This window comes from Lynx rufus, unplaced genomic scaffold (assembly GCF_022079265.1).
Source record: "Lynx rufus isolate CCGP_SWC_20201006 ecotype Redwood Valley unplaced genomic scaffold, mLynRuf1.p SCAF_16, whole genome shotgun sequence".
NCBI classification, from domain to species: domain Eukaryota; kingdom Metazoa; phylum Chordata; class Mammalia; order Carnivora; family Felidae; genus Lynx; species Lynx rufus.
In genome coordinates this window covers 57,547,002-57,562,500 of record NW_025814830.1, presented here as the reverse complement: position 1 = coordinate 57,562,500, position 15,499 = coordinate 57,547,002, and the positions used below count along the sequence as shown (strand labels likewise).

General features: G+C 51.1%; 2 protein-coding genes across 7 annotated transcripts in view; both read right to left on the bottom strand.

Moving 5' to 3' along the window:
• Positions 1-3,468, bottom strand: part of CDK10 (cyclin dependent kinase 10) — a 10,597-nt gene extending 7,129 nt beyond the window's left edge. Inside the window, exons 1-3 of one of the 4 annotated variants that reach the window (XM_047078972.1) lie at positions 3,349-3,468; positions 828-900; positions 60-131 (exon numbers count right to left, since the gene is read on the bottom strand). In XM_047078972.1, coding sequence (XP_046934928.1) covers positions 60-131; positions 828-900; positions 3,349-3,435 — 232 coding nt within the window. In that variant the 5' untranslated portion in view covers positions 3,436-3,468. Of the gene's footprint in view, positions 1-59; positions 132-827; positions 901-2,834 lie in introns of all 4 variants that reach the window. The other 3 variants (XM_047078971.1, XM_047078970.1, XM_047078973.1) reach the window with 3 other exon arrangements.
• Positions 3,469-5,753: 2,285 nt separating this feature from the next.
• On the bottom strand, positions 5,754-15,413 carry SPATA33 (spermatogenesis associated 33). Of its 3 annotated transcripts, XM_047078976.1 has the most exons (4): positions 15,331-15,413; positions 14,836-14,994; positions 14,421-14,635; positions 5,862-5,975 (listed from the first exon to the last, which is right to left on the bottom strand). In XM_047078976.1, exons 1-4 carry the CDS (start codon positions 15,365-15,367, stop codon positions 5,961-5,963), a joined length of 426 nt encoding a protein of 141 aa, XP_046934932.1. In that variant the 5' UTR covers positions 15,368-15,413; the 3' UTR covers positions 5,862-5,960. The 3 variants fall into 3 exon arrangements, 2 of the variants coding, with proteins under 2 accessions (XP_046934933.1, XP_046934932.1); XM_047078977.1 differs by lacking the exon at positions 14,421-14,635 and having other exon boundaries at positions 5,754-5,975; XR_006961940.1 differs by lacking the exons at positions 14,421-14,635; positions 14,836-14,994; positions 15,331-15,413 and adding an exon at positions 11,659-14,268 and having other exon boundaries at positions 5,888-5,975.
• Between the last annotated feature and the right edge of the window lie 86 nt (positions 15,414-15,499).

The following is a 15,499-nucleotide window of genomic DNA, read 5'->3' as shown; positions in this document are numbered from 1 at the left end:
CAGGCCAGAAGGAACCTTGGGCAACTGGCACCTTTCCACCCCTCCCACTTTGAGCTCACCGTCCTTCTCTTTGTCCATCCGCACTTTCTTCAGGGCAACAATCTCATCCGTCTGGGTGTCCCGGGCCCTATCTGGAATGGAAACTCATCCGTGATGGAACGAACAAGTAGGCTTGATCCCACATCACCCACCCTCGCCACACAGGGGCCTCGTTCAGAACCCTGCGGGTTCCCTTTCCCTTCTTTGATAACTGGATGCCCATTGACACTAGGTCCTCACCATGCAAGCAGCGCCCGCATCCCCACCAGACACAGGCTCTCTGGGGGAGTCCTCTCATCTAACCTGGGTAGAGGGTGCTACTTACAACAGGTTCCCTCTCAGTGTTTCTCCTGAGAGTCAGGATGCGGGTCACTGCTCTGCTCTCTGTTGTTACTACGTTCTAACAGCAAATAAGATACTTTATCCAGGAAAAAATCCCTTATATTGTGCCAAGGAGGCTCCTCAAAGCCCTGTGCTAAAGTGCGCAGCTTCCGAACCCCAGTAGTATAAGGTATACCAACATCTCAGCTGCCACAGGCTGCAGCCCCGGCTGCTTCTGGAAGTTCTGCATTTTGCTGTAACAGTTGCCCCAACTTGCAGGTCAGGGTTGCAAATGCAATTTGAATAAATTACATTTACTCAGACACGGTGTGGAATTTATGGTAAATACACCACAGATCCGAGTTCACTTGCAGAAATTCTGCCCTGGCTGTGGAGCAATGGGTGTTAAGTTCCTCCACTGCTGGGACAGTCCCCTGAACCCCAGACCTCCCATCTTGGCCACTCACAGACAATGCCATAGGTGCCTTCCCCGATGCGGTTCAGCTTCTCAAACTCCTTCACACTCCGGCACCGTCCCAACTGAAAGACAGAGGTGCTGGCAGTGCAGGGATTGGCCAGCTAACGAACAACTAAAGATGGACATTTCACGTTTAATTTGTACCAGGGAGCTCACTCATGTCTTGCTCACCAAACAGAAAGACAACCACGCACTTGGGCTTTTCAAGTGAGAAAAGGGGGACGATGTTACTGGGTGAGCAGACACTTCGAATGCATCATCACAGATAGCCTGTTCCCTTCCAGTCCCACGGTCCAGATGTATGCTGCCTGGAAACAATAACCACTGGCCATGGATGGTTAAAATTAACTAAAATTAGTATTTCATTTCCTCACTTGCCACGTGTGTCGTGCTCCACACTGCTATGTGGCTCACGGTAACCATACTGGACGAGTCAGAAAGCAACATTTCCACAATCACAAGAGGAATAGTGAGCAGCATTGGTCTAAATTATGCTTTGGAGACAGAAAAGCTCCTAGATCCTCACAAAGCATCTATCAAACGCAGTGGAAACTCATCTGTGGCAGAGACGAGCCATCCCCAACATCCACGCTGTACTTTTTCTAGTTAGGAAACACTGTCCAGTGGCGTGAGGCCAACCTGTTGGTAGCTGGATTTCTCAGCCTCCCTTGCAGCTAGGTCTGTCCATTTGACTCAATTTTGGCCAATGGGATGTGAGCAGAAAGGACCAAGGCCTCAAGGAAGGGACTTCCCGGTCAAAGGAAGTTGGTTGCCACCCACTCCTTTTTGCTCCTGAAGGAGGGTGGGGTGTGAATGACGTGGAGGTAGATCTACAAGGCGGACAGCTTGAGAGCCTGGTCCACCTTGTGGAAAACAGCTGCCTCTCTCTGGAAAGTTAGGGGAGGGAGAAAGAAAGTCCTGTACTTAAGCCACTATATTTAGGGGTTCCTGTCCTAGCAGAGAGCCTGTATCCTGATGCACCTTTGTAATGCAGTACTTTGGTAGGTGGACCGAATGGGCATGTCTCTTTGGGTCCAGGAAGCACATGTGGCAAGTTTCAAATTCTAACAGTCTCTCTCTGGCCTTGCTGCCTCTATTCTCTTCCCAGCCCTTGCCTTCCATCTCCTCCCTTCCCACCACCTCTGGAGCCAGGTCAGAATCACCCAGACTGAGCCCTTCCATGATCTCACCTCAGCCTCCTCTGCCCGCCAGTGCTTTCTCACATCCTCTCTCCTGGGGGAACCCCTGGTGCTTCCTAGTCACACTGTGTCTCTTATCTCCGTGAGGTTGCGTCTGCCACTCTCTAAATCTGGCATGCCAGGCCTCTTTGTCTCTGCATGTCAACATCCTAGTCACACTTACTAGCCTGGCAGAAACGCCACCTTTGTACGGATTTTTCTTTTTTCCTGTTTATTTATTTTTGAAGGAGAGAGACAGACAGACTAAGCATGAGTGGGGGACAGGCAGAGTGAGAGAGGGAGGCACAGAATCCGAACCCGGCTCCAGCCTCTGAGCTGTCAGCATAGAGCCCGCGGCAGCTCTGGAACATGAGCCGTGAGGTCGCGACCTGAGCCAAAGTCCCATGCTTAACCGACTGAGCCACTCAGGCGCCTCCACGCAAATTTCTTTTACAAAAAATTTCCCCCAGCTGCAAACAGTTCTTTCCCTAAAATCCCGATACTTTCATATCTTGAAGCACCTACTATTGTGTACTCTGTCCTCATCTGGGTATGTCCCAGCTCCCCTCCGAGAGGTTTCCCCTCACTCCTGCACCGTACTCGGAAAGCTGCGCGCACCTGCTGTGTGTGTGAGTGATGTGTAACGGCCAGCGACTGCTCCAGGTGGCTCTAGGTGCGCACTCCGCCGGTGTGCTAATGACGCTTTCCGGCTTCTCAGCACCAGTAAGTAGTTAAAACACTAGGGTTCAAACCTGCACCTGCACGAGCCGTCTCCCTTGGTAACACCACTCCACACCCCTAAGCTTCACTTTCCTCACCTTTATAAAGCGTCGCCGAGAGGACTAAATGACAGTAACACACGCAGAAGCCTCGCACAGAGCAAGACACAAATGGAAGCTGCCGGGTGTCAGGCGGGGCCCGGCCACATCCATTTAAAGCCAAGGGAGACCACACCTCCAACTCTTTCCACGGGCCAACTCCCCCCTGACACAAGGGGCTCCCGGGTCAGCCTGCAAAGCCCGGCCCCGGCGCAAAACGAAGGGAAGCCCGCGGTAGAGCCCAGAGCCTGTTCTTCCAGAGGAGGCCGGCTGCTTGACAGCCCGCCCGTCCCTCGGCGGAGCGCGACTGGCCCCGCGGTCCGCCACTAGCCCAGGCCCTCGGCCCCGGAGCATCGCCGCCGGTTTCCGCGCCGGCCGCGAGGAACTCTGGGACTGTCGTTCCCGCCCGCGGCGGCGGCAACCTCAACGCTTCAGCGCGACACTAAGGGGCTCCAGGGCGTTTCGGTCCCGCCATGCCCCCGGCGGAGCTACGGCGAGCGGCCCCCCGTCGCACCCTGTGTTCTGGAGGCACCGTGAAGTAGCCGTCCTTACGGATACACTTCAAACGGATCTGCTCAGGCTCTGACTCCGGGTCCCCCATGCCGAGCGCGGCGCCCTGCTCCCCGTGTGCGCAGGCGCAAACGAGGTTCTTGCGCGCTGGCGCTTGTTCTACTTCCGGGACACGCCCACTTTAGCAAAGATTTCCCCGGAAGCCTCCCAAAGGCTCCTGGAGGACATGAGTTGCTGCTGTCTCCTCGCAGCACCGAGGTTTGGGCCTTATTTTAGTTTTAAGCGCGGGCACCTGAGCCGGCTGGGGCGCTGAGGAACGCCTGCGGGAGGAGGGGGAGGCCGAAGTCCGAGGGGCTAGGGAGTCCCTTGGAGCTCGCGAGGGCCGATCTGGAGCTACGCCGGGAGGGACTTGGGCTGGACCTACGGGGGTCAGGGAGCGGAGGGCGCGTCGGAAGGGTGTGGAAGGCAAGAATGGATGGGACGCTGCGACGGGCGTCCCCTGACCCATGAGTGTGGAGCACCCACTACGTGTTGGGCCCTGTCAGGCTCTGCCCTAGTGGACCTTCCATTCTAGTGGGACGCAGCCAAACGAGGTAAGTAAATAGATGGCCCGAGAGTTACGCGTGCTAAAGAGAAAACTGAGGCAGGGCAGTGAGTGGGACGTGCCGGGCGCGGGGGTGGAGCATTAAATAGGGTTCCAGGAAAGGCCTCCCGTGCATGGGACTACACTGTAAATGCTAATATTAATATAGGCTAAGGACATTTGGTAATCATGAAATTAATCATAACTTAGAATCATTTGTTTTAGTTTAAACTAATTATCATGTTCAGTTCATTCCAGCCCCTTTTTAATCATTCATAAGCTAAGCTTCTAGCTAATAACGAAATTAGAAATAGTGCCTTGGTAGGTATAGTTTTTAGATTGTTTGAGATTCTCAGGGCAGGGGTAGGAAGAGGGCAATTTCTAGGTCAAATAGTTTTTTTTTTTTTAATTTTTAATGTTTATTTTTGAGAGAGAAACAGTGTGAGCGGAAGTGGGGAGGGTGCGGTGAGAGAGGGAAGCACAGAATCTGAAGCAGGTTCCAGGCTCTGAGCTGTCAGCACCGAGCGGGACGTGGGGCTTGAACCCACAAACCGTCAAGATCATGACCTGAGCCGAAGTTGGACGCTTGACCGACTGAGCCACCCAGGCGCTCCTTAAATAGAAATTATTGGGTACTAGAAATTTTATGGAGAAGGTAGGTGTGCTGACCCAGTGCGGTCAAGTCCACATTTGCATGGGCTTGATCTTCTGTACACACACTTAGTTGTGACAGGATGCGTAAGTAAACGTATTGAATGAATACAAGTAATGATGTTAATAATGTGTTGTTAAACAATGTCAGTATGAGATTTATTATGTTGGGGTTTATACTGAAACTGGAAGTCAGTTGTACTATTTAATACTAAAGGGGTATGATTCTCATCAACACACAGAGACAGAGGGGTGCTTGGCTGGCTCAGTAGGTGAAGCGTGCAATTCTTGATCTCGGGGTTGTGGGTTTGAGCCCCACACTGGGTGTAGAGGTTGCTTGAAACATAAAATCTTTGACAGAGACATAAAGACCAAGTGTAAAGTTCTAGCAACCAAGGAGACAAACACATACTGTTACGAGACTGTGTCGGACCAGACAGGGCAGGCTGTTCCCTCCAGCCCCTCTGGAGGAGAGTGGAGCCTGACCCGTGAGCTGCCAGTTGTGAGGGAACGCCAGCAGGGCTTCCCTGAACAGCCCCTCCTGTTGGGACCCCTCAGGCACAGCCAGAAAGAGGGGACGTTGTCAGCTCCCCTCCCCCCGTCCCATGGCAGCTCTGGCAAGGCCACTGCCCAAGTTCTACGTGCCATGGGTGCCCCCACCCCAATCCCACATTGTTCTTCTGGATCCTTTAATACTCGGCATCAGCTTACAGGCAAGCTCGGAGCCCGTGGGCCCCGCAGGGTGACTGTGCACGTCCCTGTTCTGGGACGTGACACCTTAAAGTGGAGTCCTCGGAGTCCAACCTTTTGTCCAAGTGTGGGGGACGCCTCGTTCACCGTAACTGCCGAGTACTTATGCCACACCCTTCGGAAGTGAATGGGAAGGATTTTAAATTGCCCAGCGAGAGACTGGGATATGCTGCCTGCCGTTCGTTCATCACTCTGCACCGGCAGTGACACCAGAGGGTTACTGATTCGCTCGTTGCCGCAGAGTTCACTCTCTGGGCCAGAGGCACTCTTTTGCCCTCTGCCAAGCTGCCAGCAGCTCTGGGGCAGGTGAGCCCGAGGTGGTCCCCGGGGGACCTCATTCCCCGAAGGGGCAGCTGCAGCTTCTCACAGGGCAGGTGGCCCTTCTGCCGTCATCGCTGAGACTCAGCACAGTGAAAAACGACAGCTCCTCGGGGCACTTGTTTATTCTCGTAAACCATAGGCGTCTACTGTGCTAGGGTTTCTGTGTCGGTAGTAGGGGCCCCATTCAGCCTGCTCCTGAATGGTTCTCTGCTCTTCACTTCTGATGGAACCGTAGCTGGTTAGAGTCTCTTGTGAGGCTTTAGTGATGATGATCTGTGGAATGACAGCTTTCTTCTTGCTCGAGTTTACCTTTACATCAGGTTTCTCTAGAAGGAAGAAAACATCCAGGTATTTAACATGTCTGTGGAAAAGCCCTTCTAGAAGGCAGAGAGTGTCTGTGTTAGGGCCAGAGCAAAAGAATTAGATGTGTGGTTCAGGAAAAGAAGTGGTCAGGGTCAAAAGCAGTCAGAACATGTTACAGAGCTTTCATGGATTGACAGCCAGGAGGGTGGTGAGTACTCGACGCCTCTTTCAAGGAAGGAAAAGGGAGACACGCTTCCACCATCCACCGTGGAGAGTCTGAGCTGCTGGCTGGCTCGTGCGACAGACCTGGAAGGAGAGAATGGAGAAAGAAGACAAAAGGCAGAGTCTGTCCCAGAGGTGAAGGTTCAGATACGCAGCTTCCCCTGCACAGAACCTTATCAGTCAGAACGCTGAAGAATTAGCATTTCTGATGTCGGCCACAACATCCTCTTAAACTTAAGCTTCCAAGGGTTGTGCAGAGCTTGCGAAATGCCAAGGTTGTCTTACGTCACACAAGACGAAAGCAGAAGTGCTTTCTGGCCTCCAGGGTTGTGTCTCCCAGCCCCCTCCCTGGGGTTACAGGTTTGAGGCACAGCCTTTCAGGCTTCTGTTGAGGCACTACGGAGAGGTCTCTTTCTGTGCGTGTACCCAATAGAGCAGGGAGAGTTAGAATAATCGCATTGCCGCAGAATTGTTACAAAATGCTATTGCACTGGTTCCATCGCTTTGTCCCCCGCTTAAAATACCTCATGAACCCGGCTACGGGCAGGGGCGGGTGGACAGTTGCTCGTTCTGTGTCAGACATCATTCTGAGCCCAGAGTAATGATGACGGTGACTTCCAGCTCACAGCAGTTTCTGAAGTAGGTCCTCTTATGAGCTGTGTTTTACAGGTGAAGGCACTGAGGCACAGAGAGGTCATGTGCTCAAGGCTGACGGTACAGGGAGATGCTGGGGCCCCGAGCTCCCTCCTTCTTCGTCACTGCATCCACAGCTCCGATGGTTTTAACTACCAGTGAAGGGCCCATGGCCTGCACCAGGCACTGAGAGTGTCCTTTTTATTTTTATCATAAGTAAAAAAAACTGCATTTCATCGTATTTTGCATTTAAGTTGGGGAGTTCATGTTTTTTATATTAATACACACTTCTTGCGTATTAAGACTAAGAGGTGATGACTATGCGATTTAAAAACTGCATATGGAATGATGTGCATGCACCGTTTGATGCTTTTAGGGTCACATTATGGAAGGGGGAGTCCGGCAGCTGCTCGCAGGGCTTGGCTGAGCCCCATGTTTGCACATACAGGGGTGGCCTCTTCCACGGCAGCCTGTGTTCCGCTGTCTGGGGCCCGTCCATTACACAACCAGCTCCCTTTAATGAACATAACTTGGGTTATTTGCAGTTTTTATCTTTTTCAAGTGATGCTGCAATGAACATTCTTTCATTTATGTACTTGCACATTTGTGAGGGTGTATCTACTGGGTAATTTACTGGAATGAAGATTTTGGTAAGTATTGTCCAGTTGTTTTTTGTAAAGATTACATCAATATATATTTCCACTAAGACTCTATAAACAGGACATGTCTCCATCCCCTCCCCTCATCCTTGCCAATTTGCTAAATCTTTTCCCATTTATATGAAAATGGGAAGTACTGACTTCTGCCCCCACTGGTCCCAATCACCTTCCCTGAAGCTTTACCTTAGCATGGGGAGGTGAGCGTCTTGCTGCTTATTCACAGTGCAGTGGTGTTTATTTTCCTGTGAATGCTGGTCACGTTCTTTGCTCATTTTGCACTTGGACCTTTTTTGTGTGCAAGAGCTTTTTGTACATTTAGGAAATTTGCCATTGGCGCTGGTACCGTAAACGGTTCAGACACATCAGTCTCTTTCTTCTGGCTCTTAGAGTCTGTCAGAGTGAAAAGGTGCTCCCTCCACCCAACCTACAAAAACCGTTACTGTTTTACTATGTTCAATGTTCTGGTTCCTGTAGAATTGGAGTAAGGACCGAGGCAGCGTCGTTGCTTTCTCAGTGGTCCAGTCAGCTGTCTCTGAACCACCGAGCGAACTCTCCCATCTTTCCTCCACTCCTTCCACTTGGTGCCTTCATCATGAATTCCGTGACGGTGAGACACATGTGTCCACCCTGCTGTCTCCATGGCAACACACTTTCATGTCAGGGCTCAATCCCTCTTGTGCCTCTGCTCTTCCAGTTTCCTGCTATTTTTACGTTTTTATCTCCTAGGTAAACTTTAGAATAATTTGGTCCAGTCCCCAAAAAGAACTGTGGTGTTCCGATTGGGGTCACTGATTTTATAGACTAAGGGAGAGTTAACATCTTTACATTATTGAGGTTCTCTAATTCAGAACAAGAGTTCTTTAGAGTTTTAAAACGTTTTCACGTAGGAACACGAATCTTTTTTAGGACTCTTGATACATATTACCTGTACTAGTTTTCAATTACTGTCTAACAAATCACCACAAATTTAGTGGCTGGCTTAAAACAGTACCTGTATTTGTCATCCCCAATTCTGTTGGTCCTAAGTCCAGGCTACGATCCAGCTGTCAGCCAGACTGCATCTTCTCGCGGGCCTGGGGCCTTCCAAACTCATTCAGGCTGCTGGCTAGAGGTTCGTTCTTTATGGGTGAGGGACTGACGTCCCTGCTTTCTTGCTGGCCGTTGGTAGAGGTTGCTCACAGCTCCTCTCACAATGTGGCAGCTTAAAAAAAATTTCTTTTGAGATATGATTGACACGGTAGCTTCCTTCTTCACAGCCACCTGACACTGACTTTTTAAAAAAGGCTTCTCTGGTTAGGTCTGGCTGACCCACAATAAACTCCGTCTGAAGTCAAAACCAATGGATTACTAACGGGATCACAGGAGTAACACCCATCTTCTTCACAGGCCCCGCCCACATTCAAGGGGCAGGGATTCTACAGGCGTTGTTCCCGGCAGACAGGGATCTTGGGGCCTGAGAATCCCGCCTACCACATTACCAAGTTGTCTTCAGGAAAATCGGTATTTCCATCAACAATGCGTCAGAGCACTTGATCTGTTGTATGTTATTCTTTGACCTCTCATACGATGCAAATATTTTTTGACCTTACCATTTGTTTTACGTTTGTTTGTAGAGGATTTGGGGAGATGTTTTACTTTTTAACGTTGTCAGATTCTTCAGTTATCTGTCATGTCTTTGTTTTGACTCTTAGAAAGATGATCCCCACTGAGGACTCATATTAAAATGTACCTATTTTTGTAGTCATTTGTTCTTTGTTTTAAAGTTTATTTATTTTGAGAGAGACTGCACAAGTAGGGGATGGGCAGAGGGAGAGAGAGAGAATCCCAAGCAGGCTCTGTGCTGGCAGCGCAGAGCCCAAAGCGAGGCTCGAACCCACAAAGCCGTGAGATCATGACCTGAGCCGATACCAAGAACCGGTTGCCTAATGACTGGGGCCCCCAAGGCGCCCCTGAAGTCACTTCTTATATTCACTCTCCCCTAGCTGGAATTTCTCTGAGCACATAGCAGGAAGTTAAAATTCAACATGAGCTTTCCCTTAAAATGGTAAGCAATTCTTCTAGCATAATTTATTGTATAATTCTTCCTTTGCCACTTACTTTTGGTGCTAATTTTATACACACACACTCAGTAAGGTCTTTTTTTTTTTTTTAATGTTTATTTTTTGAGACAGAGAGAGACAGGGCATGAGCAGGGGAGGGGCAGAGAGAGGGAGACACAGCATGTGAAGCAGGCTCCAGGCTCTGAGCTGTCAGCACAGAGCCTGACCCGGGGCTCGAACTCATGAACCTCGAGATCATGACGTGAGCCAAAGTTGGACGCTCAACCAGCTGAGCCACCCAGGTGCCCCTTAGATTTTATTTTTAAGTAATCTCTACACCCAATGTGGGGTTCGAAGTCACAACCCCAAGATCAAGAGTCACATGCTCTACAGACTGAGCCAGCCAGATGCCCCAATTTTGATACATTTTTAAACTTACAATTTTGAAGTTGTAAACTCACAGAAAGTTCCGAAAGTACAGATAAGTCCCATATGCCTTTCACCCAGTTTCCTCCAATGGTAACATCTTACGTAATTACAGTACAATGGCAACACCAAGATGTTGATTTTGGCACAGTTTGTGTTCTGTGCCATTTTATCACATGTAACCACCACTAAGATCAAGATCACTAAGATCCAGATACACCACAAAGACCTCCTCTTTGCTATACCTCTATACCACACCTTTCTCCCCTCCCCCCAACCTTCCCACCCCCCTGCCATCCCTAATAGACTCCGGCAACCACTGGTCTATTCTCACATTTCTATAATTTTGTCATTTGGAGATTATATAAATGGAATCCTACAGCATGTGATCTTTTGAAATTGGCTTTTTTTCACTCAGGATATTTGAAATAGCTGACTTATTGCAAATAGGCACACTCTACCTTCAAAAAATTATGGACATATTCAGACACACATGAAAACAATAGTATAACGATACCCATATACACATCACCCAGATTCCCTTTGTTTTGTCTATCTTCCTCAGTGTTTTTCCTGAGTACTGTCAAGCAAATTTCATATAATTTTACCCATAGTTAATGCAATATGTTTATCAAATAGGGATTATTTTTAGCATAAGCACAATAACCTTGTCACATCTAAGAAAACCATTATTAATAACTAATACTCAATTTGGTATCTCAAGAATGACTTAGCCCAGGCCCACGCTGTATTTGGTTCCTAGGTCCCTCAAGTGTCCTTGCACAGTCCTCTCTGCTATGGACTGAATGCTTGGGTCCCCCCAGAAGTCAGGAAGTCGAGTGTGAAAGGCCTAATCCGCAGCGGGATGAAATGTGGAGGTGGGGCTTTGGGGAAGTGATTAGGTTGAGACGAGGTCATGAGGGTAGAGCCCCCACGATGGGATCAGTGCCCTTACAGGAGGAGGAGGAGGAGGAGACCACAACCCTCTCTCCCCAGCCATGTGAAGACACAGCAATCTGGGGCACCTGGGTGGTTCAGTCATTTAAGCATCCAACTTCACCTCAGGTCCTGATCTCAGGGTTTCTGAGTTCGAGCCTGGCATAGGGCTCTGTGCTGACAGCTCAGAGCCTGGAGCCTGCTTAGGATTCTGTGTCTCCCTCTCTCTCTCTCTGCCCCTCCCCCACTTGTGCTCTGTCTCTCTCTCTCTTAAAAATAAATAAAATGTTGAAAAAAAAAAGTCTTTACAGGCAAAATGTATCTGTTTATCCCCCTTGCAAAAAAAAAGACGACACAGCAATTTCATGGCTGTTTGCAGGCCAAGGAGGGGTCCTCACAGGAATGAAATCAGATTGTTGGGACTCCTCCGCCTCTAGAATTAGGACCAATAAATGTCTGTTGTTGAAGCTACACAGTCTATGGCATTTTGTTACAGCAGCTAGAGTAGACCTTTTTTCCATGTCATTTATTTGCAGAAAAATCAGGATCATTTTTTTTCCACTAGAATTTCCAGCATTTTGGAACTGGCCGATTGCACATTTTTGTGGCGTGTTAATGTGTGGTATAACATGTGTATGTGGGTCTCGTAATGCAAAGTTATAAGTATCTACAGAAGGAGCAAGACAACGAACCCATCCCACAGCTGCCACAGGTCAAGCGCAAGGTCAGACTCCACCTCCGCCCCATCGCTTACCCTCCATTCTGGTTACCGCTGCTACATGACAACTTACCCCAACCCGTAGCAGCTTGAGACAACCGTTTTGTTTTCTCACAATTTTAAGGGTTGGGAATTCAGGACACGTTTGACCGCGCAGCTATCGCTTATGGTCCCCAGGTGGCTACAGTTGGATGCTGTCTGGGGCTGTGGTCTCTGAAGGCTCCGCTGGGCTGGACGTGCAAGACAGCGGCTCCCAGGGCTGGTCACTGATGCTACTGCTACGTGGTGTCTGGTGGCTCGGCCGGGGAGACCCCTGGGGGGGGGGGGGGGCAGAATCACCTGAAGGTTTGTTCAGTCGCAAGTCTGGCCCTTAGGCTGGAAGGGCTTAGAGACCAGGGCCTCCCCAGGGGGCTGGGCTCCTTCCAGGCGGGGTGTGGCGGCTCAGGGTTCCAGGCGCCGGTCTGCGTTCCGGAGAGCAAGGCGGGACGGCATCCCCTTTCCCGGCCCAGCCTCACAAACCACTTTTCTCCACCTTCTATTGGTTACAAGAGAATGTCAAGCTGGCAGAGATTTAAGGAGAGGCTACAGGCCCCGCCCAGGTGGGAGGGGCATCAAGGTCACACGGCAGAACCGGAGGCAGAGCAGGGGCTGCGGCTGCCTTTGGAAAATGTCCTCAGCCGCACCGCACTCTTTCCACTTCGCAGCAAATCTCAGACACCATCTCCGTCAGTCACATCGATTTATACTTCAGTACTTTGGGTGCAGCTCTAAGAGACAAGGACTGGTGTGTATTCCGTGCGTTTTGAAGCACAATTCACACAAGATAAAATGCCCAGTCCTTAACTGCACAGCTGGATTCGTTTTCACAATTGTAGGCGCCTGTGTAATCACCCCCACGAGAGGCAGAACTTTCCACCACCGTGCAGCGTCCCCACAGGCTCCCTTCCAGTCAGCTAGCCTCTCCCTCCCGCATTCCTACCCCAGAAAGAACTTTCTGGTTTTTATCCCATAGTAGTAAGAGCTACTTTTATTATTTATGGGACACACAGCATTTTCGCCTCGTTAGGACTCTCCATTGCCCTTAGGCTTTTGTAGTGTTAGGTTAGTTGAAGGAAACTTCGACTCCCAAGGCCCTACTTTTTCCAAATCTAATAGGGAAATTCTTCAGCTTTACAGCACAAATGTGAGAGAGAAGCTGCTCATGCCCTAGTTTAAATGGTCCGCCTGGCAGACCAGGTGTCTGCAGTTCTGATCGCCGGATCCTGCTCTCTGCAAGGTGACCAAGACCCGCTGCGTCCGCCTTATTGAACGCAGCCTTTTCTGGGTTTACTTGATCTCTTTGCAACATTTAATACTGTTGACCAAATTACCTTCTTTCTTTTCTAACAGCTTTGTTGCGGTATAATTTACATACCATAAAATTCACCTGTTTGAGGCATACCATTCAGTGATTTTTCGTAAGCTTTCAGTGTTGGTCACCCATCGTTCCAGTATGGAGAACATCTCTGTCACCTTCAAAAGACCCCTTGTTCCCATTTATGGCTGGTCCCTGCTCCCACCCTTAGTCCAGGCTTCCCTTTATATGAATTTGCCTTTCCTGGACACTTCACATAAACAGAGTAACGATACATGTGGTCTCTTACATTTGGCCTCTTCCAGTGGACTATCAGGGTGTGGGGACTCCCTCGCGGGCACGAGGTCAGTAGCTTGTTCCCCGTCACTGCTGAGATGCCGCCTCAGATGGAGAAACCACACTGTTCGCCTTCTCTCTTGAAAGGCCACCTTCACTCTCGCTCCCTGACCTTGCCCCTCTATATCCACCGTCTCTCTACCCTCTGAAAGGAGGGCGTGACGGACACTAGGTGCCTCTCCAGCCGACACCCACCTGCCCACACCTGCCTGTACTGGCAGAAGTCCAGCCCCAGAACTTTCACATCTGAGCCTATCCTGGCGATGCTGGGCAGGTGAGACCCTCCAAGGGAAGGTTCTTGCACGGAGAACGGCCTCTCGTGAACGAGACAGCAGTCCGGTCTGCACGTGACGCCAAGGGCCATCCAGCTCTCCGACAACACTGAGGGTGGCAAAAGCGCAGACCCAAACAGTCCTTGATGCCATGGCATGCTGCTGAGCAAGCCACCGTGAGTGCCCTCTTGTGACCCTTCATTTGGGAGGTGTTGAACCCCTCAGCAGTACAGCCGCATCTTGTTAGCTGCTCTGTGACTTGCAGCCAGAAGGCTCCTGACCGACCGGCAGCGTTCTTCAAACCTCCTCCCCAGGACGCTGGCCCTTCCTGCAGTCCTCCACTCAGGCAAGGGTTCATACAGCAGGATCTGGAGTCCGGGCCTTGCTCCCAAGCCCAGCACCCTCATTTCAAACGGCTTCCTGCCCTTGACCTCGCAGGTGCCTCAGTCGGAGCCCACCCGTGCTCACCAGGCCAGCATCGTCTGACCTACCAACCATTCATTCCTAGGTCAGTGATGCCCCACGTCCCCTCCAACAGCAGGGTCTGCGGGTCCTACCTCCCACATCCTTTCAGAATTCCTACTGCCAATACCTCATTAGTTCCTACTCCGTTGCTGCCACGGGCCTATGACAGGTCCCCTCACTGCCCCCGAGTAGCTCTATTCTGGAGAAAGACTTCTCCAAGGCGCAAACCCCATCACACCTGCCTTGTTTTAGTTATTGAACAGTTCCGTTTCCATAATGCACATGATAAAATTGATGAAAGGCTTCATGTTCTGGCTGCTTCTGCGGCCTCATCCCCCACCCACCCCCACCTGCAAAGGTCTGGCCACACTGGGCTGCCAACAAAGTGAATACATTTACCAAACTGACCTCTCTGTCCCACCGACGTCCTAGTTCCTCTGATCCCTGTGCCCCGGGTTGAGTTCCCACATCCCTTCTTACAGGACTCCCAGGTCCTGTTCCAGTCTGCGGAATGTTGAGGGAGCAACAGTCCTGCCCAAAGACACTCGGCCCTCGGGAACGGTGGGTCTGCCTTGCAGCCAGACGCTGCGAAGTCCCTCTGGACTCTGCTATGCATCTACCACCTGGAAAGTTACCCAAACCCTTATCCAACTGCTGTTTTCCGCGGACAATTCTGGATATTTACCTCCTACATAAAGGTCCTAAAACCCTTCCCTCACTAGGGCATGCCCCCTGCCACTGGTATCCCACCACTCAGGCTCCTTTCTACACCACCCCCACATTCCCCCGCCTCAGGTTCTGTCCCCTCCTGGGCGTGCCTTACCTTCAGATGAAGGCCACTGTCGCTTGGCTGCCCCTCTCTTTCCATGGAGGCTCTCTGCAGGCTTAGCGTCCGGAGGCTTCTCAGACTCCTGAGAATGCCTGCCCGTCGGCCTTTCCTTGGCCTTGGGAACTGAATAGACGCGCCCCTTTTGCTCCTCACCTGAAACACACGGACAATTAGTCCTACAGTTTACTGGATCCCAATCCTTCAGTTGGCTGCTTTGGCCCACAATGAAACAAGGAAGCTCGCAAGCCTTGGGTCCCTCCGTCTCTCTGAACGTGGGTGTTTCCGTGGGTGAAAAGACTCCCGAGGCACAGTCCTCCCCAGGGAGGACACAGGCGCCTCACTCAGGAGTGAGGAGCGGGGGCGGACGGGGCGCCCAGCACCCCCAGCCCCCGGCGTGGGCGGACCCCGCCGAGCGCCCCTGTCGCCCCGCCAGCCCTGCGCGAACCGCGGCCGCGGGGCCTATGAGACGACGGGCCGACGGCCCTTTACCTTTCCTAGGTTTGTGTTTGCTTTTGGAAAGTCCCATAGGTGAGCCCACCGCTCCCCGGCGCAGCCCCGCACTCCGTACCTCAGCTGGCGCGCCGCGGGAGTGACTCACAGACGCTAACTCGGCCGACCTGCGCGGGTCTCCACGGCAACGGCCCGGCCCGCCCCGCCC